Consider the following 12,582-nt stretch of genomic DNA (forward strand, 5'->3'; position numbering starts at 1 on the left):
GCAACACATTAATCATTCCCGTTGCTTTGTAGGTCCATAACCTCTAGTCTATACTTCAAAAACACACGAGTTCATTTCACACAAAAAAATCACGCATGAGTTGAGAACTATATTCCTCTTAAACATTTATATTATCTTTGTAGCTAGTTAAAAAAAAAAAAAAGAGGACCTCTACACTCATTAAACTAACAGGAGTTAGGTAAAAAAAAACACCTTAGATTTTATCAGTTCATAGAAACAAAAATTCAAAACTCAGTAACTCGGGAATGTTCATTCGTTCTACTTCATCGACAAAACTATGCCAGGGATAAGCCCTCCTCGTAAATCCCATGACTTTTTTCAACTCTTTGGATGAGTTACATAAAGCCAAGTACAGAAGACGCTGAAAATTAAATAGTTACTCTAAAGAATCAGAATACGTGTTCCAGATGGCATGCATTCAAGTGTGTAAATGAAATAACTTGTCCCAATTGTAAGCTTCCTTTCGTGGATTACAGTGCTTAAGAAATTAGCACCGCCTGAGATGTTGCAAAAAAAGTTTTCTTGTTCTCTTTGTCCAAATTGGTGTGTATTATGTCGTAAAAGAGGTGGAGACTCAGGACCATTTGATCATCCATTGTCCTTTTTCATGTTGTCTTTCGTTTAAAGCTTTGACGGAGTTCTGCCTAATTTGAGTACCGAGATCAACTTGGGATTTATTAAAGTCGGATCTCATAGGAGATTTGGGGAGATGGGCAGAATTTTTTTGGAATATGGTAGTTCACTGTTTAAACTGGTCTATGTGGATGGAGAGGAATAAGAGGATCTTTGAAGATCAAGAAGACACAATTGAGGATTGATGGAACAATGAAGATCAAGAAGACTCAATTGAGGAGTGTTGGAACAAGATTAAATTCAGGGTTTTTGGCAGGAGTTTGATGATTGTAGAGTTTAAATAATTCTCGTTCTCAGAGTTGTATATGAATTGGGGTCTAGTATTATGTTAATTTATTTTGACTATGGGTTTTTTATGCGGACCTTTGGTTCACTTTTTGTAATTAATTTTATTAATCAATATATTATCGATTGTTATCAAAAAAAAAAAAAATTGTAAGCTTCCTTTCCTCCGATCTTTCAAGACCCGAGGTGTCATTTTTGTTTTCTGATGTTAATCCATAGATTTTATTGGTTACTCTCCGAATTCGATGAGAAATAAAAGCAGGTAACAGGAACAACAAATATTCGAATTTAGATCTTGTTAAAGTCTTAAAAGAGAAAGAACTAAATTGAGGCCACAGTTCAACAGTTACCATATCTCCTGGAACCAGAAAACTGAAGTGCAATAGTAACTAAAAACATGAAAAATGTGTTACCAGATTAAATCATTAAATGATTTACCCAACAAAGTGCCTGTGTAGAAACACAGAGCACCAAAACCAGCTTGCAACTTAAATAAAACGCCTAGAATGCAAGCTTACTCACATGCTATCAACATCAATGAAGTCTTTCTTTACCAACAATGCAGCAAGTTGATAGAGCCCATTTGGTACAGAATTGTTAATTTCCGTGTGCTGATAATATTGAAACTTGAACCCAAGAATTTGTGAAGCAGGGGACTGCACAACATGAAAAAAGAATGACCAACACAAATTTCCGTTCTCATAGAAGCACCAAGAACATGTTGAAGAGAAACAATATACACACAATAGGGCATCAGTGGATACATTCAAAATCAAGGTACAAAGGGTACATTGCACGTCATCAGCTTCAATACCTTGGGAAACATCGGAATTAATTCCAAAAAAACACTGTTATCAAGCTGAAGCTCAAAGCATTCCAACACCTTTAACAAACAAAACTCCAGTAAGAATAAATTGTATAGAGTGAAGAAACAGTATAACTATATAAGAAGCATTAATTTGAAAATTAGATATCCAACTTACAATATCGAAAACTCGATTTGGATCAAGATCAAAGTGACCAATCAATGACTGTAAAGGATTAAAAAATTAGAAAAAGACATGAAAGAAAAATCCCCATTAAACTAATCCTCGTATTAGTTTGAACCTTGATAATGCCGATTGTTGCAGCTGATGCATTTTCGGTCGACGCTTTAGGAACTTGAGAGAGGAGGGTGACCTAAAATCCGAGAACAAGCTGATTAATTTATTGATTGACTGCTTGATCAATCTATCGAGTGGATGTATCCTTCAATATGAGAAAAATACGAGAACTAATCTGATCTATTCTACACATTGGAATACCATTAAAAGGAATAAAATTTATTCAGATGAACGGATATATCCAGCAAAAACAAACCAGAGAAAAACATGATAATTTATTCCAGCATGTTTCTTCAAACTCTCAATTATTAATACTTATTCAACACAATAGAAATTCAATAAAAGTATTCAGTTCTTCTGAGGCAACTTATTGGAATCCCATTAAAATGAATAAAGTGGGGATAATCGGATGAATAACTATATCCTCACGGAATCAAGAAAAAGAGTGAACGGATTTACAGGCATGCAAGTTACTTGAGGCTAAGATGTACGAGCTATGTACTTGCATCCAAGTTTAATGAGTTTATGCATATTTATGTCTATCCTTCAGTTCTACTTCTCTACAACTAGCTTCTCTGTCACAAATTATAGAAACAACAGAGAAAAAAGATATCGATAAAATCACAACAAAACCAACGTACGAAATCGGGGAATTGGGATTGCATGATCCGCCATTATTGAACGCAAAGTACACTTGGTCTAATTTAGGGTCAACCCGATATGCAGCCGTTTAGACAGATATCTAGTCTCCGGGGGATGGATGGACATTTTCCCTACCTTCAGACAAACGATGTTACCCAAAATTACTTCAGACCACTATCAAGTATTGTTTGATACAACTAAACTCAGTTGAGGTCCTGCGCCGTTCAGGTTCGAAAATACTTGGCTGTCCCACAAAAATTTTAAAGAATCAATCTTGTCATGGTGGAATAAAGGGGTCGGTCAAAGTTGGGAAGGGTATAAGTTTATGAAGAAACTTAATGGAGTTAAAATGGAGGTTTCAAAATGGAATAGAGAGGTCTTCGGAGATGTGGGAGTTAGATACACGGAGCTGGCAAACAAAATTAAACAGTTGGACGAATTAGAAGCCGAGGGAACTTGGCCGGACATTCTTCATGAGGAAAGAAAGACGGCGAGATGTGAATCGGAAGTTTTGTCGCTTAGAAGGTACCAAATGGATAATCAAAAAGCTAAAATCAGATGGCTGAATACACTTTAATGAATAATCGAAGGAACAGATCGATGATAGATAAGGTGGAACTGGAGGATGGATCTGTGGTTACGGAGGAGAGTCAGATTGAAGAAATAATCATCAGTTTTTACAGAAATCTTTATAGGAAATCGGACGGCGAGGGGAGAGGATTCGAAGGGTTGGAATGGAGTCCTTTAGCTAGGCTTGAAGCTGAAGAGTTGGAAATACCATTTTCGGAAGAGAAGATTAAAAAAAACAGTGTTTGAGCGTGATGGATCCAAAGCACCAGGGCCGGACGGGTTTACAATGGCTTTCTATCAAAAATGTTGGGATACGGTCAAAGCGGATTTAACGAAGTTGTTCGCTGAATTTTATCATGGAGGCATTGTCAATGGCATCACCAATGAAACTTACATTTGCCTTATCCCAAAGAAACAGGAAGCGATCAAAGTTAAAGACTTTAGACCTATCAGTTTGATAACGAGTATGCACAAGATATTGGCTAAAGTCTTAACAAACAGGTTGAAGAAAGTATTGAGTAATACAATTGTTGAGAACCAGTGCGCCTTTATTCAAGGAAGACAGATCACTGATTGTTGTCTTATTACGAACGAAATAGTAGAGGAATATATAATGAAAAAGAAAAAAGGGTTGGTGCTCAAAGTCGATTTGGAAATGGCATACGATAACGTGGATTGGAGGTTTCTGGACTTCATGCTACAAAAGAAAGGGTTTGGCGTTAGATGGAGGAAGTGGATCAAGGGGTGTCTCCAATGTTTCTTTCTCAATTTTTATTAACGGACAGCCACGGGGGAAATTTAAAGGTGAGAGAGGTCTAAGGCAAGGGGACCCATTATCCCCTTTTCTTTTCGACCTAGTGATCGATGGACTGGGGCATTTGGTAGACAGGGCTAAGATAGCGAATGAGATGAGAGGGTTGGAAGCAGGGAGATATATGAATGAAATTTCACACATTCAATTCGCGATGACACTTTGTTCTTTGTCCAATCTGAGAGGCATTTGATGGCTTTGGTGGAAATTTTAAATTCATTCAGCCTCAAATCGGGGCTGAAAATCAATTTGGAAAAAAGCGTTTTGCTGGGAATTAATTTTACGGAAGAGTAGGTCGAAGGGTTGGCGTTAGCAATTTGGTGTAAAGAGGATAAATGGCCGAAAAAGTATCTCGGGGCACCGTTGGGTGGCAATCCTACGAAAAATCGATTTTTGGGAACCCGTGTCATCCAAAATGTCCAAGAAACTGGCAAGCTGGAAAAAGGCGTTTCTATCAAGGGGAGGTCGGCTTACGCTGATAAAGTCGGTGTTAAGTGCGATGCCAACATATTTCATGTCTCTATTTAAAGCGCCAATTCGTGTGGCAAAAAGGATGGAAAAATTAATGATGGATTTTATGTGGGACGGAGCCGATGGGGATACGCATTGTCATGTAGTAGCTTTGGATCAATGTTCTAAAATTCGGCCTAGGCGCCGCCTAGCGCTAGGCGGTGGCCGGCCGCACCGATAAGGTGCTCGGCGGCCAGCCTGGGCGCGCCTAGGCGGAGGATGGGCGCCTAGGTGGGCCTGAATTAAAAAAAAAATTTTGGGCTTCAAAATTGAAAATTCAATGATCCGCTGAAAAGCCCATTTTAAAAAATAAAATTTTGGCCCACTAGGTATGCTGATGTCTTTCTGGGCTGCTGCGTTTCTTTCTTCACGTTATTTTCCAAAAGCGCTCCTCGTTCCAGAAGGCAGAAGCACTCCTCGTTCCAGAAGTACTCCTCGTTCAAGGTGTTCGTTCCAGATTCCAGAAGCACTCCTCGTTCCAGAAGCACTCCTCGTTCAAGGTATTGGCCGTGCATTTAATTATTTGGAATAAGTATTGATGTATTGGCCGTTCCAGAAGCACTCCTCGTTCTCCCACTAGGCATGCATGCTGTTTGTTTTTTTATTTACTTTAATGGGTGGCCATTGTCGAAGAAACTATTAGTGAGGCTTGATTTTACAGAATGTTCAGAAAGTTGTGCAGTTTGTATTAGTGTTGCTGTTACTTTAATGTTGCTGTAAAAAATTGAGCTTTTACAGAATGTTCAGAAAGTTGTGTGGTTTCTATTAGTGAGGCTTGATTTTCAGTTTGTGTATTTTTTTATGACCCTTGTGATTTGTGTGCATAATTATATGGTTCATGAAAGTAGAACTTTTGTGAACGTGGGTGTTTGGGATGGCTATTGGCGCAACTTGCAAGAGGTTTATGGTAGAAGCAGTAGGTCTTGACTCGTATTGTGTGGTGGTCTATGGTAGAAGCAGTAGGTTTATAACCTTGAGTGTGGCAATTAGAGTTGGTGTATGCAAATGAAGACAACTCTAACAAACTAATTTTCCAGTGTAATCTTATGATGGTTGTTTCATGTTTGTATCTAAATTCTAAATGTACTTAAAAATCTACTGTGACTATATCATTACTTGCTCAGTGTCATTTTTCTTCATGCTTCAAAATATATGGAGTGATTTTGAGCTTTTTTGGTACTATCATTTGTTTGTTGTTATCACATTAAATTTTCAGGTCTGTTGTGACTATATCATTACTTGCTCAATGGCAAGCAATCCATCGTCGACTGCATCCATCACTCAGCCTGAATCTGGGATTTTGAAGAGAAAGTCGAATGACATTGGATGGGAGTTTGGTATGTTGATTGATCCTAAGAACCTCGACAAAGTTAAATGTAAGTTGTGTGGAAAAATTATGTCTGGTGGAGTGTATAGAATCAAGGAGCAAATAGGAAATATACCTGGAAATGTATCTTGAGTGTCGAATCGCATCTCATGAAGATCGTAATAAGTGCAAACAGGCTATTTTAGAAGGGAAGAACAAAAAGAAAAACAAAATACTGGAAGAAAAAAGTTGTAGAGCGGAGGTGAATATTTCTCTAGACGAAGAAGAAGATGCTGAAATTGAAGGGATAGATGGAATTAAAAAGCCTCATCTACTTGGTCCATGGATAGATATGCATCGATGATTGCTCCAGAAAATGTAAGTTCAAGTGGGAGTAAAGTGCTTCGCCAAAAAAATATAAATGAGGCTCTTTTCAAAGAGAGAACTCAACAAGTTCAACAATATGTTGGGAGATGGGCTTATGAAAATGGAATCTCATTCAATGCTCTTGATAATGATAGCTTCAAGCAACTAATGGAAGCAGTGGGTCAATTTGGGCCAGGGTTCAAGCCTCCAACTCAATATCAACTTAGAGAGCCAATTTTGAAAGCTGAAGTTGAAAGAACAAAGCAATTGTTGAAGAAGCACTAAGAAGAATGGGCAAAGAACGGGTGCTCGATTATGACAGATGCATGGAGTGATAGAAAAAGAATAAGCATATTAAATTTGTGTGTTAATTGCAAGGAGGGTACAGTATTTTTAGAGTCTAAGGAGTCTTCAGACGAGGCACATACAGCTGGACTTATTTTTGAGTATGTTGACAAGTGTGTTGAACAAGTAGGAGCTCATAATGTTGTTCAGATTGTAACAGACAATGCCACCAACAATATGGCTGCGGCTAAATTGATGAAAGAAAAGCGGCCAGGGATATTTTGGAGTTCGTGTGCAACTCATACTGTTAATCTCATGCTTGAAAGTATTGGCAAGCTTCCAAGATTTAAAAAGATTATCGACCAAGCCAAGTCTTTTACAATTTTCATTTATGCTCACCATAAGACTTTGTCATTGATGAGAAGTTTTACAAAGAAAAGAGACATAGTCCGGCCAGAAGTTACCAGGTTTGCATCAAACTTCCTCACATTGCAAAGTTTGATTGAGAAAAAATCTAGTTTAAGGGCCATGTTTACAAGTGATATGTGGGAGAACTGTAAATGGTCAAAGACAAACAAAGGGAAATTGGCTTACTCCACTGTGATGAGCATGAGTTTTTGGAATGGTGTGTCACTTTGTTTGAAAATATTTGCTCCTTTGGTAAGAGTTCTGCGATTGGTTGACGGAGATAGAAAGCTATCCATGGGGTTTCTATATGGGGAGCTTCTTCGAGCTAAAGAAGATATCAAGGTGGCCTTGAACAATGTCGAATCAAATTATCAACCTATCCTAGTGATTATTGAGTCAAAAATGAAGGATAGACTGGATACATCATTGCATACCACGGCCTTTTTGTTGAATCCCTACTTCTACTACAAAGATAGTTCTATTGCTCTTTATGGAGAGGTCGCGGCAGGGATTTTTGAATGCATGGAAGTTTTGCATGCCGATGAGTTTGAACTGCAAGATACAATTATTAACAATGAATTTGCAAAATATAGAGATAAGACTGGGTTATTTGGGAAAGCATTGGCTGCAAAAGCATGTGAAAAAAATGACGATACATTTGATCCATGTACATGGTGGAGTACCTACGGTGCTCACACACCCAACTTGCTAAGAGTGGCATTGAGGATTCTTTCATTAACTACAAGTTCATCTGGGTGTGAAAGAAATTGGAGTGCATTTGAAGGAGTAAGTTTAAACTTTAATTGAAATAAATTATTAATAATTTTTAAAGTGTATGTTCATATTCCTAACTATACTAATTACTTTCTCTGTTTTTTTTTTTCAGATTCATACAAAGAAAAGAAATAGGTTGGATGTCAATAGGTTGCAACAATCTAGTATTTGTCCAATTTAATGCTAGATTGTTTAACAAGCAAAAAAGAGAGAAAGAAAGGAACGTCGACGTCCTTCTTGAAAAAGATGCTTCAAATGCACAAGGTTGGATTGTGGATGGTGGGGAAGAAAATGAAGTTGAACCAGGTTCGGGGCTCACTTGGCAATTAGTTGATGAAGTAACTGGGGCAAATGAAAATCTACAACCCCGAAGAAGCTCTAGAGTTAGAGAACTTCATGAGGATGATTTTGAATCTGAAGAAGAAGATGATGATCACAATGATGATATTGATTTTGTGTCCGATGATGAACAAGTTGTTGAAAATTTCGGAGAAGAAGAAGTGGAGTAAATTTGTGATGACACATTAGACTATTTTATTGTGAATTTTGGAAGAAATCTGAATTATTTCTTATTTTATTGATATGACACATTAGACTATGTTGGGAATATTTTGAACGTATTTTAAATTTGATGTTATTGTATTGAAGTTCTAGTATGTGATTTATTATATTTTAATATCGTAGAATCCGATTAGTGGCGCCTAGGCCCCGCCTAGGCGGCCTAGGCGCTAGGCGCTGGACTGGCACCCGACTAACGCCTAGCGAATTTTATAACCTTGCTTCGGATCAAGTTTGTAAACCAATAGACAGGGGGGATGGTGGTGGAGATGTTCAGTAGAAAAGGACTCTTTGTGGAAAAAAGTCATCAAGAGCATATATGGTATACAAGATAATGGGTGGGGTTGGCTAGGACCTCGACATTTAGAAGCCTTTGGAAATTTATCTCGCGCTTGTACTCGGCTTTTCATCGGTTAATTAGGGTGGTGCTCAAAGGGGGTAATCTCATATGGTTTTGGGAGGACATTTGGGCGGGGGGGAGGACATTTGGGCGGGGGAGGGGGGATTTGTCGTTTAAAGAGCGGTTCCATCTTTGTTTCAGATTTCTACATCGTTTAACAAACCAATCTCTAACTTCATCAATGTTGATAATCTCCCGGTTAACTCAACTTTTGATTGGGATGTGAGCTTTAGAAGAGATTTAAATGAGGTCGAATTGGGAGAGTTTAGCTCGTTATTAGGGGTCTTAGATTTTGTTAATCTGGAGTTGGGCACAGAGGATTTTCAGGTTTGGCAAGAGGATCCTTCAGGTTCTTTTTCTGTTAGGTCTTTCTACGACTCTTTTTCCCGATTAGTATATTTCCTTTATTCTCATATCATCATAATATCTGGAAAGTAACTATCCTGCTCAAAGTTCAAATTTTCTCGTGGATCGTGGCTTTGGGAAAAGTGTCGACTTGCGATGCGTTGCAGAGAAGATGACATGTATGTGCTTTATGCCCGCATTGGTGCAGTTTATGCCGGAAACAAGAGGAGGACCAAGATCACCTATTGTTACATTGTTCCTTCATGAGGGGTATATGGATAAAAGTGTTGAAAGAGTTGGGTTTCGAGTGGACATTTCCAAGAAAGGCGAAAGACTTGTTTCTTTTCGAGCCAGGCTTACTTCCCGGGAAAAGGACATTTTGGTATTTGGTAATTCATTGTATCTTTTGGTTAGTTTGGCTAGAATGGAACAAAAGAATTTTCAGTTTTCTCACATACGCAGAACAGTCTGGAGACGAGATCTAGGAGATGATCAAATTCAGAGTTGCCAGTTGGTCGACTAGGTTGCCAGAGTTTAGTCACCTATTCATATCAGATATAGTTGGGGATTGGAAATTTATTTACAGCTAAAAATTGTGTAGTAGTATTTTAGGGTGCTTAGCGGACTTCTCATCCGCCCTTTTGTAACTTTTTCTACTATTATAATAAAATTATCGTTTCATATAAAAAAGAAAGTACTGAAATCAGTCAAATTCTGATGTGAATTATCATATTTGGCAATTAATCAATGGAAATTTGGAAAATAAATATACAAGGTACAAATGGTAATACCAGCTTAGCATAGCCCTCACTTTCTTCTCGGAGCAAGTTAAACTTGGTTTGTTGGTATAGAAGACGAGTATTTACTCGAACCTAAAATACAAAACGTGATACTTAAGTAAATGGTTAAAAATAAAGCCTTAAACACAATAGCAAAAAATTATGATCATTATAGTGTAATCATAGTACCACAATACCTCTTTTGATTTAAGATCTGCAGCCTTTATCTTGATCATTTCAGTCTCCCCCAAAAACTCTTCCTGCAATGTCAGACAAAATCAACAGATAAGTTAAGACATATGCGTTCACATTAAAATATAGAACAAAGGTTAGACTCTTTAACAAAATTCTCACCTCACAGCGCTCTTGAAAAAACCTCAAAGGAACCAGGGTAGATTCCACCAGCCATTTAGCCTGTAAGAAACAAGAAAAATATCTCAAAGATTAACAAATAGTACATGACACCACCTCACATCTGGATACTCTTCAACAATGTTTACTAAAAATCCTAAACCACATAATAGCTTAGATATTCACCTTTATCAGTTAGTACTTAACTGCATCATTTTTTATGTGGACCCTATAATATTTCCAAGTTCATCATTTAAGTAATCTGTTAAAATTAAAATATCCACTTGATCAAAATAAATGAGCCAAGTCCAAAATTAAATATGTCCCAGTTAATTGATTCAACTTCAACTATTAGATTAGCAATAGCTAAATTAGGTTTGAACTATGGTGTAAATATCATGCTGGTCATATGTAATCCTTATCATTCAGGCATGTATTAACGAAATAAACCAACAAATATTCCTTACAGATAACCAAATTTAGAAGTATATCTTACAGACGACATTTACCATGGTATTGTGTAAATCTTGACAAATTAGCAAAACAGAACTTTCAGAGCTGAGTTCTCAAATTATCACTGATAGGAAATCAAAACCAGAGTTCGGATGGTTAAGCCACCGTGACAAACAGGTCTAATTTGCAAGAATTTTGTCAACGAGCTAGAAAAACTAATACAATGCACGATTAAAAGGATTTCCATGACTGGTACCAACCAGTTTTATAAGGCGAGAACGATAATCACCAAGCATGGAAAGCTGCAACACAAGATACCACATAATCATTAAGCAACTGTAATCATACCAAAGAGCTTGAAAAAACAATGCAATACAACAATCACTATTTGCTTAAGAAAAGGACTTCAATTAAGCTGACATTAAGGGCGGGGAATTAACACAGTATAACAGAACCAAGTCTCTGCCTTCTAATAAAATGTGGTTTTATATTCCATCATCGATAGCAGAACAAAACAATCAATAAAACATTAAGCACTATATTTTAAGAAATTACACATGCCAGTCTAGAATCAACCACCAAGCATGAAGGAAAGTGGCCATGCTTCAAAGAAGAGCATGAGACAAAAAAAAGGCCTGGCTCTGTTGGTAAATGACAATTAGTTATTAGTTAAAGCCTAAAGGAATCAGAGAGTGCAGGATTGTTAAAGTCCAATATTTCAAAGCATAATCTGTCACCTTCTAAATAAACCCCATAAATTTAACTTGTATATTATTTCTACAGGGTAAAACTAAACAATAAGGAGAAGGCTTATCCATGCTTCTGCATATCTTCACCTACCTTGTTTAACCCACTTTATTATCTTACTCTAAGAGATATAGAGAGTTCTCACAGATTGAAAAGCTCATATTTAAACACTGACAAAGATCCATACCATTATTGAAGAAATATTCAAAAAAGCTCATTTTTAGATAAAGCCAACACGAATAACAAATAGAGAGAGAGAGAGAGAGAGAGATACTAATTACATTCACCTAAGATGGGCAGAACTAAGTATGCAATTAAATATAATCTTGAAAAAACTCACATCTTGAGCCATTTGGGATACAACATCGGCAAAATATGATCCAACATCCCCTTCAGGACCACAATCAGAAAACTCTACAGCCTCCAAAGCCACTTTACATTTCTGTAAGGGCAAGTCCCCTCGAACCTATCAACCAAATGAAAATAAATAAATAAATATCAGCTTTACCAAATAAGCGAAATAGAAAAAGGAAAATTAGCAAAACCCCGCCTATGAAAATGCTAATGCTAAAATTCTTAAAAAGAACGTTCTTATAGATTAAGTAAGGAATCTGAACATAAGATTTAAAGTGAAGGAAGAAAATAAGCTATTCACCACTGTCCAGCAGAGTTCATAAAGAAAGCGAAGAACCGGAGCTGGGGAAGGGAACTTGAAATTCGAATTCTTTAGCTCTCTAATGGAGTCTTCGGTGAAGTATATGCACTCAAGAGAAGGCAGAGACATTATATTTTTGTTTATTTCGGATAATCAAACGGATCTTGAAGAATTCGGGGAGATTGAATTCAGAAAGAGTGGAGAAAATGAAGTCGTCCCCGGCTCTCCTTGGGTCCAAATTCGAAATTGGTGTTGCCTAGGGTTTCAGATTGTGCCTACAAGGGTTTGGGTAGAAGAAGAAACGCTTCTCGCTGCTCATCTTTTTTCTGTTCTTCCCACGCCCTCGGGGATTAATTGTGTCAAAAAAAATTAAATGTGGGTATCTGAATTTTAAACAAAATACAAAATTAGAATTTGATATTTAAACTATTGAAAAAAATTAATATAAATTACTTTTAAATTTAAATATTTACCAATTCACTCGGTTCAAATATTTTTACCAAAGACTATCTCAGAAAATATAATTTCATAAAAATCACTTCTAAAAACTTTCGAGAGCAATATCTTGGCAAAACAGGTA

At 37.0% G+C, this 12,582-nt stretch overlaps 1 protein-coding gene and 1 pseudogene across 1 annotated transcript in view; one reads left to right on the forward strand and one right to left on the reverse strand.

Moving 5' to 3' along the window:
• The window catches only part of LOC142522173 (THO complex subunit 2), a 31,175-nt gene extending 18,810 nt beyond the window's left edge, over window positions 1–12,365 (reverse strand). Inside the window, exons 1-10 of the mRNA XM_075625326.1 lie at window positions 12,003–12,365; window positions 11,688–11,813; window positions 10,861–10,902; window positions 10,151–10,210; window positions 9,994–10,056; window positions 9,809–9,889; window positions 2,047–2,118; window positions 1,923–1,970; window positions 1,754–1,822; window positions 1,462–1,595 (exon numbers count right to left, since the gene is read on the reverse strand). Coding sequence (XP_075481441.1) covers window positions 1,462–1,595; window positions 1,754–1,822; window positions 1,923–1,970; window positions 2,047–2,118; window positions 9,809–9,889; window positions 9,994–10,056; window positions 10,151–10,210; window positions 10,861–10,902; window positions 11,688–11,813; window positions 12,003–12,131 — 824 coding nt within the window. The 5' untranslated portion in view covers window positions 12,132–12,365. The remainder of the gene's footprint in view (window positions 1–1,461; window positions 1,596–1,753; window positions 1,823–1,922; window positions 1,971–2,046; window positions 2,119–9,808; window positions 9,890–9,993; window positions 10,057–10,150; window positions 10,211–10,860; window positions 10,903–11,687; window positions 11,814–12,002) is intronic.
• On the forward strand, window positions 5,009–8,493 carry LOC142523381 (uncharacterized; annotated as a pseudogene).
• Window positions 12,366–12,582: the final 217 nt, after the last annotated feature.

This window comes from Primulina tabacum, chromosome 13 (assembly GCF_025594145.1).
Source record: "Primulina tabacum isolate GXHZ01 chromosome 13, ASM2559414v2, whole genome shotgun sequence".
Classification (NCBI taxonomy): domain Eukaryota; kingdom Viridiplantae; phylum Streptophyta; class Magnoliopsida; order Lamiales; family Gesneriaceae; genus Primulina; species Primulina tabacum.